The sequence below is a fragment of the Harpia harpyja genome, chromosome 1, assembly GCF_026419915.1.
Source record: "Harpia harpyja isolate bHarHar1 chromosome 1, bHarHar1 primary haplotype, whole genome shotgun sequence".
Classification (NCBI taxonomy): Eukaryota; Metazoa; Chordata; class Aves; order Accipitriformes; family Accipitridae; genus Harpia; species Harpia harpyja.
In genome coordinates this window covers 23,952,536-23,979,141 of record NC_068940.1, presented here as the reverse complement: position 1 = coordinate 23,979,141, position 26,606 = coordinate 23,952,536, and the positions used below count along the sequence as shown (strand labels likewise).

Genomic DNA, 26,606 nt, shown 5'->3' with positions numbered 1-26,606 from the left:
CCTGGTTTAGCAAACATAAAAGCACCACTATGAAAGAGCACTTAAAGCTCCTTTTGCAACTAATATTGCAAGAGTTTACCATCACATTGCAGAAACGCTTTAGGGGAAATCTCGCTCTGATAACATTCTCCTGAGAAAGCCTGACGCTTTCTAACAACAAGTCACTTTGAAACGTTTAAGAACACAAACGTCATGCGGCTCCTGAAGGTGCGACGACACATTTTATCCCACTGGGAAGCTCCGGTGTTCCCTGCTACAAAAACCTGAAGTTCTGCAAGAAGTACCACATCTTCCAAAGGGAGAGAATTTTGGACATCAAGCCTTCAAAGCAATCTGGCATCGAAACTCCAGTCTGATTACACAGATTTAGTTTGTTTAAAGTTAATTTGTGCAGCAAAGGGTTACCTGGAGATGCAGAGGATCCCCCTTCGTTTCTGTGTTGATACCTGCTAGCCAGCACGAGGGCTGGGACCACCAGCACACCTAACGCCGTACCCTACGCATCCGTCGGACAGCTACCTTTTTTAAACTACCCACTTGGCTTGAAATAGTAACGTAAAGAGACTTTTCACAGCCCTTGGAGTAGCGGGAGCGGGACGTGGCTCTGCCGAACAGCGGCTCCCGGGGAGGTGGCCCTCACGGAGAGAGGGGGTATCCTCTTCTCGTGACTCTCAGTACTTTTTTAAATGGTTGCTCGCACACGTGCTAGCATTTTCTCACAAGCCCTCACTCTGTAAAATGCTGTCCAGAATTACCCAGTCATTTCTTTTTCTTAATTTAAAAAACAAATAATAAAGACTAATAAAATAAATAATCTGTAATAATAAAAAAAAATAGGACACTCTGTACTACTTGGGTTTTGCTCAACTCTTAATGGGGATAATTTCACGCACAAGTTGATGGGAGTCCTCCAAGTAAAAACCTCAGTGTCCATCCACCACTTATCTGCACTCTAAGGTACAAAACATCACCAGAGCAAAACTGAGCAGTGCCCTGTTGCAAAGTATCCCGGTGTGTAATTGCACTTAACCGAAACCATGTGTTCCTAAAAACACCGACAACACTGAACAATCAGGCCGGCCCCACATCCAAGGGAATTTAGGAATAAGGGAACAACTGAAGTGACAAGCTTGCTCGTCACGAAGCTACAGATTCGTCGTCGTCGTTTTTTTGGCACGATGCAGTCTGAATTCCCTCCTGTGTTTTGCGAGCAGCTGAACTGTGTTCCCTTACAAAAGAAATTAATATGGCAGCCTGTGTACATCTGCTTTAATCTTAAAACAAAAGCAGTTTCGCTATCTTTAGTGCAAGCATAATAAAAGCACCAAAAAAGCACAGATGGTTTAGAATTTCTTTGCAGAAAGCAAGAAAGACGACTGACATCTCAACTGTTTACGTAGCCACAACCCATTACGTGGCCACAGCAAACCAAGGGGGGACACAGTAAGTACCTCTTTGTCAGCATCTCAGACACCAACTGCTTTCAGTCAGGTCTTATAAAAAGCAGAAAGCAACTCTCTGCTCACAGATAAATGCTTTTGTTCATACAGATTTAATTTATATTGTTAGTAAAACACTTAACAAGGGCCACACTAATGCCAAACAAATTAATTTCAGTAAAGCTAAAGCAAACGCTACCATTATGTTTAGGCAACACAGAACAAAACCCTTGAAAACCCAACATTAAAGGAGTTATTTATGGTCATTGCTCAGCCCTCCTGCCCCCATCAGTTGCGCATTAGAAACCTCCAGGCTGCTCACTTGCAAACTCCCTGACTTCTGATAAAAAGTGTCTACGCATTGGTAGCCAGAAAGTTTGTCTTGCAGGAATAAGACGGTCAACTCGGTCTGGCAGTCAGAGGTGGTTTTTTGGTCTGGTTTTTTTTTGTCGTTGGTTTTTTGAGGGGAAGGTTTTTGTTTTTTTCTTTTACAATTCAACCTCTCTTTTAAAATATTTCACTCCAGGATTAAAACTTTCCCCTTCCTGGAATTAATCAAACGGATAGTGGTTTTGGCAGAAAGGCAAGTAACAGGAAAAAAGTAAGGACAGCACATGTGCAATGTATCCAAGAAGTACTTCATAACCTGCTCTGTATTTTTTTATGTAATAAACAAACAGTAGTTCAGGGAAAACACACGCAAAAGAAGGCTTTTCCCTATCACCCTTTAACAAATATTCAGAGAACAGCAGTCATGTAAAAATATCGCTCTTGACGTAAAGCAGATAAAAATGCAAGCTGAATTAGTTCCTGAATCAGGGGAAACAAAAAAAGAAGTTTTCTGCTACAGGTACTGCTTCCTTTAGCATTATGAAATGTATTTTTAACGTTTCTATGCTATAGCAGTCAATATTTTGGAGAATTTAAGAGACCCAAACTAATGATTTTTCCAATTAGCAAGTACTTAAAAAGCAAAAAAAGATGGTGCATCAGAAAAAAACAAACTTGTTCAATTTACGAGCGCTTCCACTTGAACCAGTGATCAAACACTGCACTTAAAAGTAACGTCTGGGGGTTTGAAGCAGCAGCATTTCCATTAAGGAAAATGTTCGCTGCAAGGCCCTGCGGTCGCATTAAACCCTTAGTAGGCACGGGGAGGCTTTTGTGCGCTGTGGTTACGCTCCATTAAATGCTTCACGGGAGGGACAGAACGACGCAGCTCGGTGGGCTCACGGGACATGGGTGGGCGATGCCCACAGGCTGGGGTCCCAAGCGGGTCTCCCCAAACTGGGCAGTGCCTGGGACAGGGCAAGGGTGGGAGGCCGGTCTCCCGGCGGATGCTCCGGGCGCCCGGCTCCCATCCGGCACCGGCTCTGTTTACAGGCGCGTCAACAGATGCTTGCGGCGAGAGTCGCTGAACTTTGACATCCCGCATAAAGATGTAAACGCTTCTCCGCGGAAGAGAAATGCTGGGGACTAAAAGGCGCTCCGGCTGACTTCTGGCTCTCCCCAACCCCACCCCATTCCCCGAACTCCAAATTCCCATACTTAAAAACAACAGCGATAGAAGAGACCCAAACCACAAAAAAAAACCCCAAGAAGCCAACATGCAAATAGCCACAGCACCAACCTTCTTTAAGTGCACTAAAAATAATCGGGAGAATTATTGCAGTTATTTATATTTGGCTTGCTTGCAGAATAAAATGAACTTTACAGTGTTTAGACAGATGGAATCCGATTTCCTGGTGTAAAGCCGCTGAATTTGGCATCGACCCTGAGCCCCAAAGGCAGGGGATCTGCTGCCCGAAACGCGCACGAGCTACCCAACGGCCAGAGTCGGTAGTCGCTACTCTTCATAAACACCATTAAATTAAAAAGCATGAAAGTCTTCATAAATAAAGTTTGCAGAAAGAGACAGATTCATTTAACGCTAAGAGCAGCCGAGACCACAGCCCACTGCATACATTTGTGTATTTTCTTAAGAGGCTGTATATACAAGGGAGGACACAAAGGGCTTCTTTAAAATGCTCCCTTCTAAGGGTGTATTTCAAGGGTAATAGATGCTGAATTCGGGGAAACGTCCAAAAAAACACTGTTTGGAAATATTGTCCAGTCTTCACATGGAAGAGCTAGAAGCAAGCATGACGCTTTTCAACGATAACTAAGAAAATCCTTGTCCAAAAGGATTTACTTCTCCGATGCCTGATCCTATGAACCGATGCAGCCAAACACAGCATTTACTGATAAACAGCCGTCCTACTGACTTCAGTAACTTAAGCCAAGTAACTTCAGTGGTGTTATTCATGCCTTGTGAATATGAACGGAAGACTCTTGTTTAAAAGGGCTCCTCACAGTAGCGAAGGCTAGCACAAGGGAGTCCCAAGCAAGGGTGAGAAAGGACACAACGTGAAGAAAAGAGTCCTTATGAGAAGTGCTTAACCATTGCCTGCAGGTTTGGGATTTTTTTTTTTTTCTTTTAAACCCAAAATGAGGAAAACATGAGCTCTCCTGGTATAACCACATGGTAACTTCGACATAATCCTATTGCTAACTCAAAAATCAAACAAAAGGACCCCCCCCCAAACCAAGCAAAAACCAAACCCCAAACCTCAAACAAAGCCCAGGTCTAACTTTTCTGAATGAGGTCACAATGAAAAATTTTCCCAACCTTCAAAACGGAAGGAAAAAGGAGGAAAAAAAAAAAAAAAGAAAAAAAGGTGAAAACCTCCATGGAAAACATACTCGAGCTGTGTTTAACAAGGAACATCTGTAGCCTTCCAATTCTTGAGATGCAGAAATACCCCAGAAGAGCCACATTAAGTTAAACACACAGGAAAAAATACTTTTGTTGCTGACCAAACCATTTACAGGTGCCTCTGATTTGAAGCTAAGGATACTGAGTAGCACTCTGTTTGCTGACATAACACCATGCCATGAAGGACTTCTTTGTAAAGAAAGTTCACAGAAAGCTGGTTTAACTGACAAAGTCTTTACTGCTGAAATGCAACATCTGTTTTTAAAGAGCCTACATTTTTGGGATATTATCGCTCAGCTGCTTCTATTTATAACATATTTGATTTAAAAGTTCCCCTCAGTCAACTAAGCAGGTATGCAATGAAGTATCCTGAAATTTCAGTGTCAGACTCGGGACAGTTTGCAGCAATTCATTCAACTTTTACTTCTCCCTGGATGAGTTCCTTCAGAGCAGATTTCCCTTACGCACACACATTATGTCTTACATTTATGGAAATTCTCCCTTGCAAGGGAATGGGCATTTTTAAAAACGTGTGCTCTTAGGTGCTGTTCTGAAAGTCCCCAATGCTCAAAGGCTTAAACACAGAGCTACTTACACAAACTACCACAACTACATTAAAAAAAAAGGCGGGGGGTGACGGACACGACACTGACTATACATTTATTGGCATTATTTTTATATATATTTGGATGTTCAAATGGAAGAAAAAGTAAAGAGTCCTAATTAGGAGACAAGAAAGATGTTCTTGAAATTAATGCCACACAACTCAAGACAGCTCTTCTCAAAGATTTCACTCCCCACCAAGCTTCTTCTATTTGCTATCTATGCTTTCACTGGGGACAGTTTCAAGTATGTCTGTACAAGTCAAGAGCACAATGCAATCCTCTTTCACGCAAGGGGAAAAGTTATTTTTTTATCTGCAATGAAGTAAAGGTCACATTATTCAGAAAAGAAAAGGAGAGAAACTGGAAAGAGGTTTTTTCCTCAACGAAACCACTGATCCTCTACTGAGCATACACAAGTCATTTCAAACAAAGCATACAGTGACAGCAGGGCTTTTAGCATTTTATTTAAACACTCACTTGAGTACTTTATAAGCTCACACAACTTCATTAAAAATTTATAGAATATGATGATGAGGAAATGTCTGCTTTACTGTAAATAAAACCCTTAAGGAAGAAGTCATTTTAACCCTAAAAATAGAGGTAGCAAAAATACCCTCAAACATGAAAAAAAAAGATGCAGTAACCATAATGTCATCATATATATATATATATATATATGTCTGTACACACAAGGAAAGATGAGAACTTAGTTTTTTTAAGTCTGAGTATTCATCGACTGCACTGACATACTTTATATGTATATTCGCAGACATGGTGTTTCCAAATCATCAGGCACAGAGTCCTTCACCAGCTCTGTGCGCACTAATGGAACAAAAACCAAACCAACCAACCCACCCACCAGCCAGCAAATGAGTACAGCATCTTCCCTTCTGGAAAGCATCTGGGACATGCTTATAAAAACATTTACAATATGAATTCTCTGCTCATTGCAGCTTCTCGAGTCATCACAGACCCTTTGTTTTGAAGGCCAGCCTGCAGAAGGCTTTTGAGAGGCTCTCCAGAGCCAGCTGCAACCCAACGCCATGAACGTGTGCCGAGAGGGATGTTAACACCTTTCATCTCCCACTCCTTTACCGTGGGCCAGGGTGGCAAAACACAGCCCTGATGTACTCTTCCCCTCCCTGTATTTAATGAGGATTTCATCTACCCCTGTACAGTGCCATATTTTTCTTTTTTTCATAAAGAGTTAAAGACTGTTTCATAGCTATTTGCCCAGGGAAACCCAAACCTACAACCCGAAATTCCCTTTTTTAGTATACCATATCATACGTATCAGATAGTCCACACAGCCTACCAAATCAGCTAGTTTTACAACCAACTCACACAGAGGGTGACAACAGCAGAAGGCAGTACCACAATCCTCTTCAACAATAATTAACTAACGGACTGCTTAACTGAAACATGCAGGCAACACAAGAATACTCGAGGAGCAACTATATCACCATGTGATTATCAAGAAGGGATTCAATACCCGATGCACAACTTGTTAAAATATGGAAAGGTTATGGCATATTCTTGCAAGAGTATTGGCATTGGGTACAATTCCCTACAACCAACATTCCTTCAGCGTACAAGCGTATGCCACCGCAGGTTTCTGTCGCAAATTTATTTCCACCACTCAGAATAGAACAGAAAGAAGAAATTAAAAAGTAATGTACTGTCCTATGATATTTCCATTATTCCGCAAACTGACATTGGCAAAGACTTGAAGCCCAAACTCATGAAAGTAAAACTGAGCACAACTCTGGCAAACACACCTTCCTAGTCCCACCGCCCCGTCAATCACATCCCGAGAAGTCATGCAACATGCTCAGCGGAAAGGCGAGAAGTGCAAAGTCTAGTAGATGCTACTGAATCAGAGAAGATGAATAACAATGCTGTGCTTTGATAAGGTCCCAACGCTTTCATCAGTTTGTCATTAGACTTGGAACATGAGCTGCAGCTGTCAAAAGGGTCTGGGAATCAATATGCCGGCCACACTTCAAAAATCAGCATCATCCCATATTTCTGCAACCTCACCCCCTGCTTCCCCTGCCTTGTTTTTCAAAGTGACATACAGCATTGCAGGGATCGCCAAGCCGTCAGAGGTAATTGTCGGGCATTATCTCAGTTTGATTTCACCCGCTCGCAACCTTCTGCAGCCCGTGGGTAACCAAACAGCAAGGGCAGGACGGTCTAAAAGCACATCAGGAAAAGCAACAGGAGAAAAAGCATTATTTGGCCAATGTCAACTGGCATGGTCCTTTTACACGCAAAGTGGACTCCTGAAAACATAAGCCTGGAAAAGGATTAAAATTATCAAATGCAATGAATCACTAGTATGCCTTCAGCTGAGCAGCAGCCAGCTCAGACCCGCCGAGGAGATGAACGCCACGTCACGGGTCTGAAGGCTGCTCCCTTCGTCCTTCCCATTTCGCACCACCTGCTTTTAAAACACAAGCAGGCCAAACCAAAGAAAGTTGGGGTTTTTTTTCCCCTGTGATGTCTATAGCACCAAGGTTTTCTAAGGAAATGTAATCTGTCAGATGATATCACGGTAATGACTGGAGGCTTCTTCGGAATTACCTGAAGTTTCAGCTTGCGCTATGTACACGATGGAAAGGCAGCAACTTCACACGTAACACATGCATGCAAGACCATTAGCAAGCACCTTTTCTGCTGGTGGATGCCAACACTAGCTCTGCCATCCTCTCCTAGGGCACCAAAACAAGCTGTCCGTTTTACGACAGCACCTGTGGTTCCTGTAAGTATAAAGGTTTTGAAGCTCAAAACACTTCTAAAAGTCAAGTTCTTTACAGCTACATGTCCAATTACAAAATCCTGTGAAAATTACAGATCACCCCTCCTATGGAGGAGACAGTCTCAGCCTCTCCCCTTCACTGGACCTCAAATTTCAATAGGACAGGTCAAAATATGCAACCTCCCTAATCTGAGCAACACTAAACACATAATTTAACGTGCAACCCACAGAAAACACACCAGCACATAGGTGGCCTTCTTGTTTCTCTGTGAGGAGGCTTTGCATCTAGAGATAGTTGCTCTCGGTCTAGTTTTATGGATGTCTTCCCCCATACCACGTGCGTCTGGGTCACCAATCCAATATATCGAGTAACTTGGTGCAGGTACAAAGGATCACAGACTGGTTTGGGTTGGAAGGGACCTTTAAAGGTCATCTGGTCCAACCCCCCTGCAATGAGAAGGGACATCTTCAACTAGATCAGGTTGCTCAGAGCCCTGTCCAGCCTGACCTGGAATGGTTCCAGGGATGGGGCATCCACCACCTCTCTGGGCAACCTGTGCCAGCGTTTCACCACCCTCATCGTAAAAAATGCCTTCCTTCTATCTAGTCTAAACCTATGTTCTTTTAGTTTAAAACCATTACACCCTGTCCTGTCGCAACAGGCCCTGCCAAAAAGTCTGTCCCCATTTTTCTTACATGCCCCCTTTAAGTACTGGAAGGCTGCTATAATTTCCACCATGCTTACCCAGAAAGACATTAAGTGAAGACAGCAAGAACAGGCAGCATGTTTTCCTGTCTACCATGCTTTTCTCAGCCTCATTCACCACCTGAAGCTACCTTCACCTGGTGCAAATAACTAAGAAAAGCAGCAAAACTGAGGGAACAAACATCCTCCAAAAGTCAAAGGGAGTGTCCTCCAGAGGTTGATGACTGTCTCAGCGTAACTGTTTATATCCGACTCAACCTAAAACTGAAATTTCTTCAGGGAAGCTGCAAGAAGCTAGGTCTGGATAAACCGTGGCCTAATGGAGAGCAGCATAAATAGATAAATAAAAAGTAAGTGCGTGAGAAAGCAGAGCACTTCCAAGTTGTCAGCAACTGGCAGGGCTAGTTTTGCCACCAACTGGGGGTTAAAAAGGAAAATTAAAAAAAAAAAAAAAAAAAAAAAAAAAAGAGGGGGGGAACAAGCTCCACACCAGCTTCTTTCACCAGCTGGCAGCCAGACACGCACTGCCCGAGATGGTCAAGGTAACCCAAGGAGATGCTGGGACCCATCTCCATCCCTGCAGGCAGGCAGGAGCCAAGAGCACTTGACAGTCTGGAAGCAGTTAAAATCAAAACAAACAAACAACCTTCCCCCACCCGAAAAAAAAAAAAAACCCCAAACAAAATCCAAACCAAAAAAGCAACCAGAGGGGAGTAACGGTCCCCTTCCTTCACAATCCTCTTGTGACGGAGGCTGGCGGAGCTGCCCCGGTTTTGCTGTGGGAGGTGTGCCTTGCTGCCTCCCATTGAATCAGTGACACTCCACCACCGCAGTGCCACAATCCACGTGCCAGCTCCCCTTTTCTGTTCTTGTAAGGGAATACAACCATGGAGAGGCCACCTTCCTCCAGTCAACCACATAACCTTCCACCTATGTGGAATAAGGCTCTCACGCCTGGCAGCATTGCTTCAGCTTTGTCAGGCACCACCATAGCAACTGACCGGACAGGCAATGGAAAGAGCTATTAAAAACCAAAGTTGCGCATTCAGGTCATACAAAATCAGTATTTTATTCACAAACCTTAGACTTTTAGGAGAACAGCTTCTTTTCCACAGAGTGGCAAAAAAGAGAAAACATAGAGGAGTGATGCCCATACCTGACCATAGTCTGTCCTGAATACGATGACTCCTTCTGCACAGGAATGAACAGTACTGGGATAATGCTGATTGTTTTCTCGCAGCCAGACCCGAGACCCCTACAATAAACAAAACAGAGTTACAGATGGCATAACTGGAAACTGAAAAAAGAATTTCACTCAGTATTTTTCTGTGGACATACTTCTCAAGTAAAAGGAGAGAAAGCAAGAGCAAAGTCCAAGTAAGCAAGTGAAAGAAGTGAAATAATCGCTCAGCAAGTATTTGTTGGTTTCTGCCGGAACATTATACACAGGAGAACTACACTGAAGTGCTTTTTTTTTTTTTTTTTTTTTTAAGTAGAAGTTCCTAAATGCCACAGCAAGAGCAGCTGGAGCCAATTCTCTGAGTCATGTGCCTCATGTTAGCACACGTAAAATTACAAAGCAGTGTTTGAATTTACACACAGTTTAAAAGATCATCCTCAAAGCCGGCTGGCTCCCTACCTATTTATTTTCCACCTCTGTTAGGCACTCACAGCACTTCCCCCCCTATCATCTTTCACCTTTTTTCTAAATCCCTTTGCCCTTTATACAGTCCTCCTCTCTTGGCTGCACAACAATGCAGAGGATTTAAAAAAAAAACAAAACAAAACCAACCTACTAGCAAGCCAGGTTACAAAGAAATGACATTTTCTTTTTAGAAGTGAGGAGAAAACGGAGACTTTCAGCGAGACACCTAAGTCAATCTAGTAAGACAGGGTAAGTGCAGACTATTTGAATTTTCACCTGGCCAGTAGATCCAGCATCAAGCGAACAGAAATAAATATCCAGCACTGAGACCAAAGGAGGTGGACGTGGGAGGAGGAACCACAGCTGATGCGGCAGCTGCAGCAAAAGCCATCCCATTAACGATGCCCACTCAAGTTGCTCCAGCATAGGAGAAGGCTTCAGCTGGCATGAAAACACTGAGCAGCAGCAGCACCCCACAGTCTGACCTCCAACCCAAACTATACTCCCCTCCTCTACCAACAGACAGCAGGCTCCATATCAGAAAGACAGTATTTTAGTGGTATTTAAAGAATAATTTTTTTTTTTTCCCCCCACCAGAAAAGTCAAATTCTCTCCTAAAGAAAAAGTAAAGGGGTGGTAGGAAAGGGCTGGGATATAACGTGATAATCATAAGGTTGTGACTTCAGGTGTACGATCACTGAAAAAAACAATTCAAAAAATTCTGCATGCTAGCATCCAAAGGTTGTCCTTGCCTGAATTTCTACACACAGAAACTAGACTTACAGACTTGTTAAAGTTGGTGTGTTGCAGGGTCCTGATTAACAATCACGAAAAACACAGAATTTTCTTTCTGTTACATGTTTAAGGTAAGCGGCCCACGAGTCTACCACAGACTTCAGCCACGTTACGAGTTGCATACACTTTAGATGATATTGTTGAATAAACATTATTCTTGTTTCTATGATGGGAGAACAGCAGCACCGAGACACAAAATAGTGCTCATGGAGAACGTAAAAACTCTTGCTGCTTGGTGTCTCTGAATGGTAAGAGCTCAGCTGCACATAGAGGACCATGTAAGAGCATCCCTCACAATTTTTTTTCCCCCTCCATCTTTTGACAAACCGCTTTCCATTTTAAATGCCGCAAACGCCTGCGGAGCTGTTTGCCCTTTTACCTCCGAAATGTCGAGCCAGATGGTTTCCGGGTTTACAGCAAGTCCGAGGCAGTTCAAACGCAGGGTATGTCAACTCAAACGCGAGGGCAGAGGCGAGGGAGAGTGCTAGCACCTGAGGCGGGCAGGGGGGAGCGGAGGACTGGGAAACAGCGGGGAGAGGACTCCCCAGAAGTGGTAAAAGCGACAGAGAGGATTTGAGCGTTTAATTCAAAACCCAGTGACAGCAGTGGGAAGACTTCCACCCACTCCCCCGGCTCTGCCTCTGACTCCGGCCGTCAGAAAACCCAGGGCGTTGCTCTTTTTTTAATCTTCTCTATCGGCACGAACAGCCCCGCGCCGACCGGTCCGAGGGCACCCCTCACCCCGCCATTTCCAAAGGGAGGAAGGATGACATGAGGACATTGCTCTCAGACTTCTTCTGGTACCTCCCTGCCGGAGCCAGCGCACAGAAAGGTCCTGGGTCCCTCAGGTACGGGCACAGGAGCCACGACAACTTTGAAGGCGACATCCTCGGTATTAAGGAATATCTACCGCAGCCGCCGGGGCGGGAGACAAAGGTGAGCTGAGTCTTTTCGCTCGGATTCCTGTATGTCCTCAGCCACCTCGCTTCACCTGTGCATCATCGCGGAAGGGCTGAGGTTGGCAGGGACCTCAGGAGGGCTTCTGGTCCAACGCTCCTGCTCAAGTGGGGTCCCTACACCAGACTGCGTCTACACAGCTTTTGAGTATCCCCAAGGATGGAGACTCCACAACCTCTCTGGGCAACCTGTGCCAGTGCTCGGTCACCCTCACAGTGAAAAAGTGTCTCCTGATGTTCAGAGGGAACCTCCTGTGGTTCGGTTTGTGCCCGTTGCCTCTTGTCCTGTCAGTGGGCACCTCAGAAAAGAGCCTGGCTCCCTCCTCTTTGCACCCTCCCTTCAGGTATTTACATACATGAATAAAATTCCCCCTGAGCCTTCTCTCTTCCAGGCTGAACAGTCCCAGCTCTCTCAGCCTCTCCTCATAGGAGAGATGCTCCAGTCCCTTCATTGTCTTCATGGTCCTTCGCTGGACCCTATCCAGTATGTCCAAGTCCCTCCTGTACTGGGGAGCCCAGAACTGGACCCAGCACTCCAGGTGTCCCCTCACCAGTGCTGAGGGGAGGGGAAGGACCACCTCCCTCCACCTGCTGGCAATGCTTTGCCTAATGCATCCAACAGAAATACCTACAGAAACCTGATGAGATGGAATACTCCTGAGCTAACATAGGGCACCAGAAGAAAGAATCATCAGCCCATGACACAACCTCATTTCATCTGACAATTGCTGCTTCATGTTTGAATATTTTGTTATTATTAGTGGGATCATTCTGGCACAAAATGGAAGGAATACAAGGTTGTTCAGCTCACAGAAAATTTGTACTTCACTGGGCTTTTCTGCCTCGACCTAATAACCCCACAGGAGCAAGGCATAGCAAAACCTCCCCCCCCCCCCCCCCAGTAAATAAGCCTAGTTTTGTTCACAAATTGTAATAGATTTAATGACGGTGGCTACTGACACTGCTGAGCTCTGGAGAGCTGATGGCTGGAGGGGTGCAGACATGTACTACAGTCACCCCAAGCAGCAAAGGGAATTTGGCCCCCACTCCCCACCACCCAGAGAAATGATTTCACCAGCCTGTTGCTGGGCATGAAGTGTCTGCACCGGTCAGTATCCACCTCCTCCTCCTCCTCGATGAATTCAATCCATCTAAATGCACACATAAACAGCAAAAAAAACTATTTGTCAAAATGCAGTCAAGTTCTGCAGGTGCTTCAGGACAACCAAACCCCTGTTATTCCACTGATTTATTATTTGCCAAAATCTCCGAGCTCAAGTAACATGAAGTTTATACTTTCAAGGGCAACGAAAAGCTTATAAACACTAAGCTGCAACAAAATTTGCCAAACCCTCAGCATTCAGAATAGCCTCTCACAAGGAGAATGTTTTCCATCTTGAAATTAAATAATTAATTCTGCAATTTTTTTTTTTTTTCTGGCTATGAAGGGGAAAAAAAAGGGGTCTGCACAGAAGCGTTCACTTGGTTGGGCTAGTCCTAAAATAAACTTTTTAAAGCACAAAAGGGTTTGATTTAAACAAATGTACATTGTTAGGGGTCAATAGCTGCTATTCAGGGGAGGCCGGAACAATGCAGTTCACAAAGCCCGAGGCATCTGAAATGCAAATACAATGTGTTCCCTGGCAAGGTAGCTCAACAATATGCTATCTGTCCATGGGCTGGGTGCACTGCAAAGCCCTCCCATCTGGGGGAAGGAAAAAACAAAAAAAGTCTTGGCAAAAGATACCTCACAAGCTATGCAAGTTACAGCCACCTCCTGCGCCCAGCTAGCTCCACAACTGGGCTGCACTCCCTCCGCAACGCGTAAACTATGAGTAAGTGACAGTTTTAAGAACAAAATCTTCACTAGCAGTTAATTTAGGGACAAGACTTGTCATACAGGACCTGCCAGAAGAAGGACTCCGCTCAACGCGCATGGCGGCACATTGCTCGGAACCTGTTTTTGGGGGAGAAACCTGGTAACTTGGGTTATTCCAGAGCTCCCTGACACGCTGCCCTTCTGCGGTAAGGGGGCAAAGCAAGCCACGGGGCACTTAGTAAAACCCAATGGTTTTTATTTCCGTGAAGCTAGGTTGTAAAAATACCTGGGATAGCGTTTGCAGAAGAAGGGCCATATGCCATCACTTCCATGGCAAATAAATTTCTCCCGACTGCAAAAGGGAAAGGAAATGGGTTTGCAAATCTCACAGCTGTAAGACCACCTGGAGAAGTCCCTCATCCTTCTACCTCGTGGATTTTGCTGCTGAAAATGCAAACACTACCTCTTACCATCCTCTGTATTCTGTTGTTGGAGATGATAAAAATCCATACTTTTTTACTTTCTATTGGACATATATGCTGGAAATCACAAAATTAACCAAGAACTTTATCTCAACTAAGTAAAGCGATGCAGCATTTGTTGCAGAACTGTAATTAACAAGCTAGATTTTGCATGCATACAGGTTGTGTCCTGAATAAAATAACTGTGCACATTAATACATTTCTGTATGTATATTGTATAAATCTCTATATATGAAAACGCAGATACTGTATAATAAATGTGTTCTCATCCAAATGAAAATGCTACCTATTCTCATGTTATAATGTAAAATCCAGTTGACTCATCAATGCAGTTGATTCAAAGCAGTTAAAACTGCTTTAAATTAAGGGCAATGAACACAGGTTACACCGCATCTGCATTGAAAAAGCATTTCGCTATTAGGGCTTGGCAAAGCAAAAGGAACAATAGTCAATGTGTATTTAGAGAACCTTTTGTTTATGCACCTCAGTAGCTTGGCTCCAAATGCAAAGTTTGAGAGACAGGAAGAGATGTTATTAACTAGGTCAAGCTGGACACAGCTTTTTAATGCAAAAGATAACCAAAACCACATTCCTCCTCTTTACTAATTCACACACTGATGACAAACAAGGAAGGCCACGGCAAGAAAGAAGCTATCCAGAAAAAAAATACAGCTTTGCTAATTTCATAATAGCGAGCAGTTTTGCTTCTGAAAACTCACTGTTCGTTGTTAGCTTAGGACTACTGAAAACACTTGAGTTTAGGTACCTAAAAACCTTAATATGCCAAGTGCGTGCCTGGCCAGACTCCTCAGTGACAAGCTCCTGAAGTCCACTGGAAGCTGGATATCCTTCACCAACTTTGACCCAAAAATGAAGTGTTCAGCCTCTTAAGCAGAAAAGCAGACCTGTTCTTCCATACCTAAGTTCAGGGGAACAAACAAGTAGTAACAGCCATCCGTCTGACTTACTACTCTGTAATTCAGAGTATTGATGTAGATTCCATCCTTCGCAGTGCCCGGCCTCCCCAGTGCAGCTCTCCTGTGCTCCAGGCTTCCACAACAGCCTGATGTCAGTGGTGGCCGCATAAAAAAACTACTACAAAAAGTCTACGTACACTCCCGCCACACAACATACAAAAGGGAAATAAACGAATACTCCAGAAATCACCAAAATAGTGGCACTAGCGGGCCCCGTTTCTCTCCAGCCAACCTGCCTCCCCTCTGCCAAGAGTTGGAAACAGGCAGTTTTTGTGTGGGGATGGTGGGGTGGGAAGGGATGGACAGAGTTACGGAGAAGGACTAGCTGAACCCCAAGTCTCTGTAGATAGTGAGAGAAAGAACAGCTTTGGAAGGTATTTGAGCGTGTAATCTAAATTTCAGTACCGTAAACTCAACTTCATGAACTGACTACACACTTAAATCTGGGCACGTACTTCATCCAGCTGAAGGGAGTAAAATTAATTTTGAAAATGCTTAAGGCATTAATCACAATTTCTTCAGAGAGCACAGGAGTAAACTACAAACACCTTTCTCTGAACAAATTTAGTTCTGCCTCCTGAACAATACCGCTTTGCTTTACTGTCTCAAAGCAGAACAAAGCCATGAAGATGTTTCCATGGGATATAAGGTCAGTTTAGGGGGGTTAGTTTCCTGCAGAAAAAAAATTCCTTGAAAACGAGATGTTTCTGTTGTCTGTCCATCCCCCACACCAGATCAAAGCACCAGCTCTCCTGAGGTCTGTGCAACAGCTGCTGATTAACCTTGAACAGGCTCCAGCTCCTTCTGTTTCAGTAATTGGAGATAGCACAGCACCGACAATGGCATACCACTTTAAAAACAAGAAACTGGATTAAAACATGTATTTTTACTGTTACTGACTTGAGAGGGAACTGGAATAAATTTGTACCTTCCCCAGCCCTTTGAACACACCAGCGGTTCTTACAAGAACACCGCTTCATACTAATAGGGCCTTTTTTTTTAATTAAAAAAACCATTTTATCTTCCAGTTATGCCCAACACAAACAGCACATAGAGATGACCCTCTCTATGTGCAGGTGGACAAGCACGCCCCTCCCCATCTTCTGCTGCTGAGTGTGAAGACACATCACTAACAGACCTCGCTCAAAAGCCAAAAAGCAATTCTACTTCTCTGCTTAGGGCTCTGAAGACGTGGTTGCCAGCTCCTGAGGACGACAAGGATTCCACACCACTAGGCAACAACAGCTTTATCATACCCTTAAAAGCAAATCCAGCAACGAGATGCCATCAAGTCTTTTGGGGAGCATTACCTGTATTGCTACAGTCTGAATTATGACTTTCATGAGAGATTCAAGCGTTACCTTTACGTTTTGACAAGTTTTGTCAAATAGCTTTTTCGCTTTCGACACTGCCCAACCTACACGATAGCATCATGGCTGGAAAAACACAACAACAGAGGAATTTGGAAAGCCTATTATCAGTTGCAGTCAAGTTTGACAGGCTACTATGGGACAACAGCTCTTTCTCATGCCTGCAAGTTTAGGTAAAGAAGTAACAGTTTCTGAGCGGTCAAGTCAATGGCACTTCTCATTTATTCCAAAATCAAAAATCAGTGCTCAAAGCACTACTTGTCAACTGACCATGATTAAAACTGCAAAAATGAGAAATCAGGGAAGCGGGAAAAGTGTACAGCAACTTTCCTCTATTTACTGGATCTGCAGTTTCAAGTCCTGCTGTACATCATCATCAGGTATCACCAGGACATGACACCACCTCCACCACTCTCCCTCCAACACCTTGGCTTGGGAGGGGTGGAATTTTTATCTGTTAAAACTCAGTAAGGAAGATAAGTAATTCAAAAAGACAACACATGGGTGAGGAGAAGGAAGAGGAAGCAGTTACTGACGGCAGCAGGGAGATGTAAGGAACACGGAGGGAAAAGAGCTTGGGGCCACTGTAGACCTTTCCATCACCATCTATACTGGGGCAGGGGGTAGCAGCAGCCAGGTAAGTGACAGATCTCCTGGTACATTCATGATCATCTTAAAGTAGCATGTAATTCTCTCCCCTTATTGGAATTCCTAAAGACAAATATACAATATCCTCACAAAACCCTCAAAACTTACCCTAAGAACCAAACAAGCCCTAACTCTGCCTTCACAGATTTCAGTAGGAGTTGCAGTGCTGTCTCTGATGACAGCAGTTTTGCCAAGCACTCATATTTTTCCAAAAAACACATTTTTTACTAATTACTCATGACTACAAATGTAAACAAAAAAATAAAACCAAAAAACCCCAAACACAAAACCACAAAAAACCCAAAACTTAGTTTCCTTAAAACCAACTGAATTTAACCAATCTGTATACATGCACACACCCCAATTCTTCATGCATGGCATTGAGATTTTTTAACCTCAACAGGTATTTTAAGAGAGACAGAACCAAGGGAGGACATAAAAGCAGCAAGGGGAGAGACTCTCCCCTGAAAACTGTTCACCAAAGCCTACAGCAATACAGCAGGAGCAGTTATCCCAGCATGACTGCCCAAACAAGCCAATTTAAATCACCACTAGCTCCTGTTAACATAATCTTTTCCATATTTTCTAATAAGTTATTACGCTGCCATGCAGCTCTATCACTGACTTGGGGACAAGAGGACAGCCTGCCAAAACGCCTGTGGCTCATCCACCATGCTCTGTTGTGCTTGGCAGTCCCCAGTCCAAAAGCTACCAGCTTGGCAGCTTTTTGCTTATGCTACGTGACAAGCTTATAAACTCACATCAAGGTGGAGAAGGATTTCTAAACACACATTGGTGAAGCCGTGCTAGCACCCTCTTCTCATTCCCTCCTTCAGCTACCCTCTTGGGACTGGTGTCTCAGACCAATGAGGCAAAGCAATGGTAGAAATATCATTCTTCTTCACTACCCTCTTTATTGGGGCTCAGCCACAGAGTTTTGCTCTTCTTAAGAAACTTTGCCCTTAAAACCTCCCAGGTACCAAATTAATCATCTGCCACAGGTTGCTAAGGGTCTCAAAACCACTTTTCACTAAAGTTGCAAAACACCCTAGAGTTTTCTTCCACCTTCCTCTCGCCTCTCCTGCCTGAGCAGAAGGCAGAGCAGAGGCCAGGGGAGCTGACTGACAAACACCAGCCACACGGTACGGGAGAGACCCACCGCTCTGAAACAAGGTTTAGTGTGAGACTCAACTTGAAAGATGTTTCTCACTCACCGCCTGCAAAGCCCATGGAGAGTCTTGTTTGCAAAATGGGGATTGCTGCTTGCAAAGATACATGTTCAAGTCTCATTTCAAAACATTTTGTTTAGGAGAAACATCTTAAATTTGAATACTTTAAAGCTGATGAAGTGAAAAAAACCCCAAAATGTTCCTTTGACACATGGGTCCTGAAAAGAGCCATTTCACTTATCTTCACAAGACATGGATCCGTTAGGCTCATCAGTCAAGGAACTGTTCAGTTCTTAACATTGTTCTACATGTACCTGGACAATGACTTTTTAGAAGAAAATCTAACACGGAACAACTACATAGTACTAGTTTTTCCACAGATACTAGTTGTGCTACACAAGCACAGATATGCCTTGTCTAGAGGGACATTATACTGGTTCAGCCTGATTTGAATTTGCAAAGCAGATGTAATTTCTAATCAAGATACATCTTCTACCATTGACCACTCTTTACAGCCATCTGATTTTATTCTGGTAGTATTTATCAAAGCCTTCTTGCGTCAAGAAGCATCATTGGTAAAATGCCAGTGTTGCACCTGAAAGCACGCAGGAGGAATTGAATTTAGCAAGGCAAGGACTATTCCTCTTTTCTAGGAAGCTCAGTGTTGTCTTCCCCCCACCCCCCATGCCAAACAAGCAGGCAATTCCAGGAAAACTTACCTTTAGTCAAGTGGGATTCTTGTGTGAAAAAGATAATCCATATTAAGCAGCAGACTGTGCAAGGTGACAAGCATACTTAAAAATTATTCCCAAAAGTAATACCACAGCTTTCACTTTGCAGGTTACTGCCATCAAAGTACAAAAGGTTCCACTTTAGTTCTTACTTCCATATTGTCAATTTTCATGATCTTTTACAGGTCTGACAACATTAGAGGGATTTTTTGTTTTGTTTTGTTTATGTCTCCCTGCAACTCAAAAGTATCAGTTTACACATGAATCATTTTCCTGGGTTAGAGTAGGGATGGGCAAGAAGGGAAAATATTTCCAGCCTTAATTGTTGCAGAAAACAGCTATAAGATCAGAGCCTTAAGACAAAAACAAACCAACCCACCCAGCCCACATTCTTTGTAAGTGGTTGGTTGGTTTGTTTTTTCCCCTCTTCTTCCAAGCTCCATATTTTCTTGAAATTAAAACTCGGGATTTTGGAGAGACACAGTTCACACTTTGGTGCCATAAGAACTAGCAAGACCAAGGCTGAGAAAGTAAGTGTGAAAAGGAGGGAGAAAAGAGAATAATGGACCAGTCAGCCCACATTTCTTTCATTCATTTATTTCCCTAATAGAAACATTGATTATTGAAAATAGGAGAATTTTAAATATCAGGTCGTAACTTCTTTTCCTAAGTTGTATTGATCCCCTCACATTGAGTTTACAATAGATGATTCAGCAAGCTTCATTTGTCTTTGCAGCTTTGCTTTCACAGTACGGTCAGTATATACCTCTATTTCACCACAGGAACACAAATATTTAAAGCATGTAATTGCACTGAATTATTTCTTTACATTGCTAGTTCATGCTTTAAGGGGTTTTGAGGGGGGTTTTTTGTTGTTTGTTGGTTTTTTTAATCAATCTCCTTTGGCAAGCTACACGGGGTTTGCCCTACAAATGCCAGAACCCTCTCCTAACTTTGCCCAACTACCATGTCCTACAGATGTTAACAGGACCCTGCATATGGGTAAACATCCATAGAATAAGGACTTAGTATGGTTCATATCTAATGGAATACAGAAAGAGGAGGAGCAGATGAAAAACACTGGAAAGTTGGTAAATTAGGACGTGCTGTTGGACCTGTTCAGTAGCATTTCCCAACAACCGTTTCAGCCTCGCCTTTCTGAAGGCCAGTCTGACCCCACGCCGAGGAACAAATCCCCGTTGCTCTTCGACCGCGAGCAGTTGACCAGGTTTGGGCTGCACCAACACTTAGCAGATGGAGCTCAGGTCCTCCATTCCCTGCGGGCCACAGCGATTCACCCAACGGCTTTCACCAACAGCGCCCGCTCAACCTCGTTCCTACGCCCCGTTATAAATCAGGGGCAACATCCCAAATCCAGGCCAAGTGCCTCTTCGTCACACCAGCTCCAACAGCCGAGATGGCCCCGCGGCCCGTCCCCGGCACACACTGTCCCTCGGGGCGGGCGCAAGGCGGCACGTCACCTGCCGCTCAAAGGTGGGAACAGGAGCCCAGAGAAGCCCAGTGAAGAATAAACGCATGCCACGTCTACGCCTAGCCAGGAAAATGGGGTTTTCTGGCCTGCAAGGAGTTGGCTGTGGCAACTGGGTAGCGGCAGCGCTGAGGCTGGTGTGGGAAGCTCGGGGCAGGCGTTATCAGACTTGCAGCGCCACGCAAAACGAGTCCAACGTGGGTTGTGAAAACTAGAGGCGGTGGCGAACCAGTACTACATACCCAGGACCTAACCGTCCTTAAAAATTAATTAAATAAAAATTAATTCATCCTAAAAATTCAGGATGTAAGCAACTTGCCCTGGGGAAGCGCACCCCGCTGCATCCGAAGCCCACCTGTGGCGCCTGGCTTTTACAGGCAGGTTTGGAAGATGGGATGATCCTTTGCCAGAGCAACTCATGGACGTCCCGACGAACGGCGAGCAGCACGGCACCCGCCTGCGCTCTCCCTCCTTACCTCTCCTGCTTCAGGTGAGCGCAGAAAAAGCCGATCCTGCCACTGAAATCCTAAGTTGCGAGGCTAGCCTTAGCAACTTCCCACACTAATTTGTCCGCTGCAAACCACGATAATCACTGAGCAACTCCAAATTGCCTGTCTGGAGATCACCTGATGAAAACGCAACCAATTAAGCAAAACGCAACGGCACACTTTATCATTAAAGGGCAGAGCGCTGGCTTATTCCCATGCACCCGGGGCAGAAAGGCCGGACAGGTTGCGCGGGGGATGCAGACGTATGTCGCTGTGCCCGACCCGGCGAGCATCGGGCGAGCTCAGCCTAGCTCCTCGCATGCTACGTGCATGGCCAGCTTCACCGCAGGCATCCCGGTAGCGCTCAGAGCAGGGAGGACATGAAATCCAGACAATAGCCCCAAAAAAGGGCAAGATTTTGTAACTCAGAAGGACGTTTGAGCTTTTTATGGTGCGCGATATCCGATGCCTTTTGCCCTCCGACTTCCTGCAGCTCGCTGCCTTGCATACAGCAACAAAATGCATGTCTTAAAAAACAAAAGCGAGCAGCCAACAGCATTTCAACTAAATCCTAGCAGCATATTAAAGCACTCGCAACCCACTAACAGGTATTACAGTTCTACACAGAAAGGGGCAAGTTTGTTTGCTGGGAAGTTGTGGGAGCTTCAACCAACAGGACAAAAGTAAGTACCTTAACAAAAGAGTAGTCAGGGTATACACTGCTTAAATAGATAATCTCTATTTTCAGAAGGGGGGGAGGGGAAGAGTCAGAGGGTGACCCTCAGTTACACTCTCTAACAGAACTGTAAAGAGGCCCACAGGTCTACACAGATCGAAGAAAAAAGTTTATTCCACTTCCTATTTATTTTAGAATTAATTTGCATTCACACCAGTTGAAAAAATGATACTAACAGGACCCTGTGAAATTACTGCACCTGTCTACAACCCTGAAGAGGTGTCCTTTCTTCTGCTTTCCTAAGTCCTCTTTTCGTTTGTCCCACCTAGCCCCATCGATAGTCCAGTATGCCTGGGAGGAATCAGCCCTGAGACTTTGGTGGACCCTCCTCTTGGGTCTGGAGCAGGCAGGAGGACTGGCTGTCAGCTCTTCCCATCTCCTCCTTCTCCAATAATTACCTTCTTCTCCTTCCCAGGTCAGAAACTCAAGAAAGACTCCCAGCAAATTTTAACACTCAGCCGTGAACTGAGATGTAAAACACAGAAGATTTGATCACTGTTGTATTTCAGTGTAAAAGGACCTCCCCGCCCCCTTGAAATATGAAAAGAGTGTATCAAACTGTGAAGGATAAAAACCTATAACCTTAAATAATTTACTATTCAATTCAAAATTAATTCATATATGTAAATAGCTCATAAATAGGATCTAATCTACCAACCCTGAAACAAACACCAAAGCATCCAGTAGATAGGAAATAGCTGCTCATGACTTACTTCTCAAACCTGTGATCAAATGTTTTTAAACAAAAATCAATTGTAATGGGCATTTGAAAACACCTAATTCACTTCCCCAACACAGGGGACAAGGAAAATTAGGTGGCAGTAGCGGAAGAGAAATTTAATCGCAGCCTAGTCTCACTCAGCTGTTGGATGGTGGGAGCAGAAGACTGTCCATCAGGGATAATATCCGTTTTCCCAGAGCCCACGGGACATGAAAGCAGGCTGCACCAGTGGCATTTTACACCACTGTAACACCTACAGAAGGTGCAACTTAGTAGAAAAGAGAATTTGGGATCTCTACCAAAGGCAAATTTAGCAACGAAGCTCATATTTTAGGTAAAGTTAGAAAGCCACGAGGTTCAGGTAAAAGGCAGCATTCCCTGCATGCGCTTTGAACAGTTTTGCAACTTTATCGGCTTTAAACTTCTCTCAGAGACGAGGCTGATGCTTTGCACGGCTTCCCGCTGCAGAGCCCCATCACTGCTGATGAATACCGATGGTATGCAGCAGTTGCAAGGTAAAAAGGCAGCCTGAAACACTGCATTCATTATATTCAGCCCCTCAAGGTCACAACCCTCTGAAATGCAATCTCCAGCTTTTGCTTAGCCCACTTCTTCTCCCTGGCCAGATACATTTCCTTCCAGTAATGCTACTCTTATTAGCATACCTGTTTTGATTCTTCTGCACTTGTGCAACTATAAAATGAAGCATCTACAGGGCGAGTCACCTGAGTCATTATCGCAAGTCATTTTTTCTTTTATTGGGATTTTTTCATGACATATAATAAAAATTGACTCCTTTTGAGTTCATTCAGCGCTAAACTGCCAGAACGGAACACCTTTAGTAGAAAACCCAGAAATGGAGCAGGTATTTATATCAGCAAACCTTCTCTTCTCCTGCCATAGATACTTTCATGCCATACGCTGGACCAAGCCCTGTAATTCCATACTGCTTCCCATCTCACACCTATAGACAAATCCCCAGGGCAGGTCACACAAAGCAGGCTCACAGGTTCCTTGGATGTACAAGCCATGAGGAAAGGCGTGTTGTTGTAGCATCTTTCCAAAGAAGCTTAAAATCTGCACTCCACCTTTCAACGAAAAGGTGTGGCACATTTCCTCACTTGCAGGCACACCTAGAGATTTGACGCATTCCCATTCTGCGTCCTTGTTTTCATGATAGCGATGAACATTTCCTGCATCACTCTGGCGCTGGTTTGGTTTTTGTTGGGTTTTTTTGTTTGGGGTTTTTTTTTTTTCTTCAGTGCATGTTTATATGAGCTGGTACTTGTTAAAAGGAAAAATGACTACCTCAGCCTAGTAGTTGTGGCAGAAGCAGAAAAGCAGAAACACAGAGCAGTTGCTTCTGTAATTTTTTTTTTTATTTGCATGCATGTGTGTTTTACTGTACTGTAGATTGATAAGAAATTTAACCCAAAACTAAACCACAAAGCAAGTAGAAGAGCTTAACCAAACAGAAGTGATTTAAAGCAACAACACCCGACAAAACGGCCATTTATCCCAGAGATAAAGGAGGAGTACAAGGAAATGCATCTGGGCTGAGACTCTCTTCTAGTTTACCACGTCCAGTGTGCAAAAGCATAATAAAACCAGGGTTGAACAGCTGCATGCCTCTCAGCAGGCAAAGGACCTTCTCGGCCAACTGATTCTAACTATACGTTGTAATCTCCCAGCAGTACACCGCTCATGTATTTAGGTGGGAACCCCTTGCACCCAAGCTCTTCCCATTAGCCAAGAGGATTAGCTCCAGCAAAAAGCGGAGCACCGCTGCAGCAGAGAGGGAGACCCTTTTTCCCCAATTCTCCAGATCAGGTCTGAAATCAGACCGTACCCTTTACTACCGACGTGACCTACTTGGGCCGAGACGCTAAACTCAACTTTTTTGGTCTAAATCCAGGGAAGAGATCCTGTTTCCTTCGCACAAAGACCTGCCAGCTGCGACTAGCAGCCGCATCTCCCCCAGCCAGCAGCTCCCACCAGCGCCAGCCGTGGAGAGCCGTGCTCCCCCAGATTAGAAAAACCGATGCCAGACCAGAGAAAGACCCAGCAAGAACGCAGCTGCCTTTAGACAGAGACATTCAAGAGCGAAACCCAGCAGACTTTAAGGCTGGTGAAAGTAATGGCTGAGACCTAAGGGGCGCGAAACATATTTGCGCGTGAAGCATGAGGATCTTCGTGGAGCGCTCGGGATGTCCCAGCAGGCAGGGGATTGTGCTGCCAGCAAGAGCATACAAGCAGCGACTTTAAGCCTGACAAAAGCATGCTTTTCTCCTGTAAGGAATCCGCTCCAGTAGGTTTACACATCCCTGCTCTGCATTTCCCAGCTCCCCCCCTCACCCTGCCACCCAAGAGGTGTGCTGGAAGCTATGAGTCAACACACTGGACAGCAAGCTTTCACGAGCAACCTTGTTGACCCTAAAGCCTAGGGAACCATGACTTTTCTCTTAGCTACCTCTGAAAGTACGTCTACTCAGGAGCACGAACCTTTACACAGCGATTTATTTTACTTGGCAATGAATTAAGACAACCAACTCCTTTGTAAACGTCAGCCCAGACAATTCCATAAACATCTACTTCCCACAGCACTGTGCAGTTCCCCAGTCTGTGAAACCTGGGAGGACTTTATAGGCTTTCCACCACAAGGATGTTCTTTAAATTATTTATAAAAGAAGGTGACTGCACAGTAAGTTCAAGTCAAATTAGTAGGGTGCCTAAATTAAAATTCAAGTGTAGCAGCACTCAAAATGCAGCATTACTGATTCTTCCCTGCCCAGAGAGATGCTTTTTCTTAAATAATAAAAAAAGCCCCTAAAAACAGAAAAGAGAAAAATAAAAAACCAAACACAAAGTATATGGACTTCACAGTATTCAAATGCGTGTACAAGCTGAGACTGGGAATTTTCCATGACTGCTTGACATAGTGCTATTAAAACATATTTAATCTTACTTACCCATAATCAGATTTTTATGGCACTAAAGAACACAAGTCTAAAACAAATATAAATGTCTTCCTCTGCCTAAACACAGCCAGTATCTTTTACTACTTTTCATACCAGTAATAAAGTCACTCATATTACTACACTGTGAGTCAACAAAACAGCTATTTGTTGGGTTTGGGTGGTGGTTTTTTTTTTTTTTTAGTAACTCTTAGGTAAAATGAAATGACCTAAACACCATCGAAAAAACAACTTTTCCACAAATGCTGAAGCATGGAATTGTGCAAAGAGAAGCATTATTGGCAAATTACTGTAGAACAGAAGAGGATTCAGGAAAGCCTCCTTATTCAGAAAGAACACGTACTTGATTTCAGCTGATGTGAACGTGACGCACACGCAAGAATGAACATGTGCTTCTTCAGCCCCAGCCTCCTTTGGGAAAAATGCTCAAACTTGGTCACCTGGAGGGGTACCTATCCCTATTGAATTACTCTCAGAAGTGTCATTTCAAAAAAAGTGAATGTTTTTAAGCATGTTACTAATTACTCAGACTGCTTTAGCCAAAATGGTATTTTTACTCTTCAAAAATCAAAAAACCAGCCTGTTACCATTAATCTCAGAGCAGCAGAACATCTGAGCAGCATCTTGCTCATTATTACCAGGAAACCCAACCCCACACAACAGTTCCGCTGAAGCTCGTGCCCCTGCAGCGCTCCTTAACTCTAGGACAGTAGGAATCATGAAAAGCCACTTACGCTTCACTGCAAATAAATGTTGCAGTAGCAGTACATTTAGCAATGCATTCCTCCACCGCCAGCTCCGTATTAGCTTCCTCCAAGCTTTGGCTTGGCTGGTCAAAAAGACTTGGCCTTAAATAGAACCAATTTCCTTTTCAAAGGAGGCATAAAGAAACTCAAAATGGAACAATAACTTTCTGCTTACTGCACATACTACCTTTAACCCTTATGCAGCATATAAAATACTTCATTCTGCAGGGAGGAACAGAGATTTCGTCACCTGTAAGGAAATGAATTTTGAGTCCTTGGAGCTCCACACCAGTTTCATGTGTGCAGCAGAAAATATTACAAACCACAAAGACCATGTGCCAGCTCCTTCACCAAGGAAGTCACCCAGAACTTGGCTCCTTGCTTAGCACGGGTGGTAGATCTGGTTTTATTTGCATCGGCACAAGGACCCGGGGAGGGCACTACACCTCTCTACCCAGAAAAAGGGAAAAAGATGTTGGAAATGAAAAATCCAGTAGTATTTTGCAACTAGAGAACCGAGGCAAAAGCAGACTGAATGACTTGTTGAGGGCTGCAAGCCTTTGGCAGATGCATCGATGCAGTTTAAATCATCC

At 44.1% G+C, this 26,606-nt stretch overlaps 1 protein-coding gene across 1 annotated transcript in view; it reads right to left on the bottom strand.

Annotated features, from left to right (window-relative positions):
• Positions 1–26,606, bottom strand: part of MYO10 (myosin X) — a 169,469-nt gene that overhangs the window by 126,652 nt on the left and 16,211 nt on the right. The window contains exon 2 of the mRNA XM_052781271.1: positions 9,423–9,521. Within this exon, the coding sequence (XP_052637231.1) occupies positions 9,423–9,521 (99 nt within the window). The remainder of the gene's footprint in view (positions 1–9,422; positions 9,522–26,606) is intronic.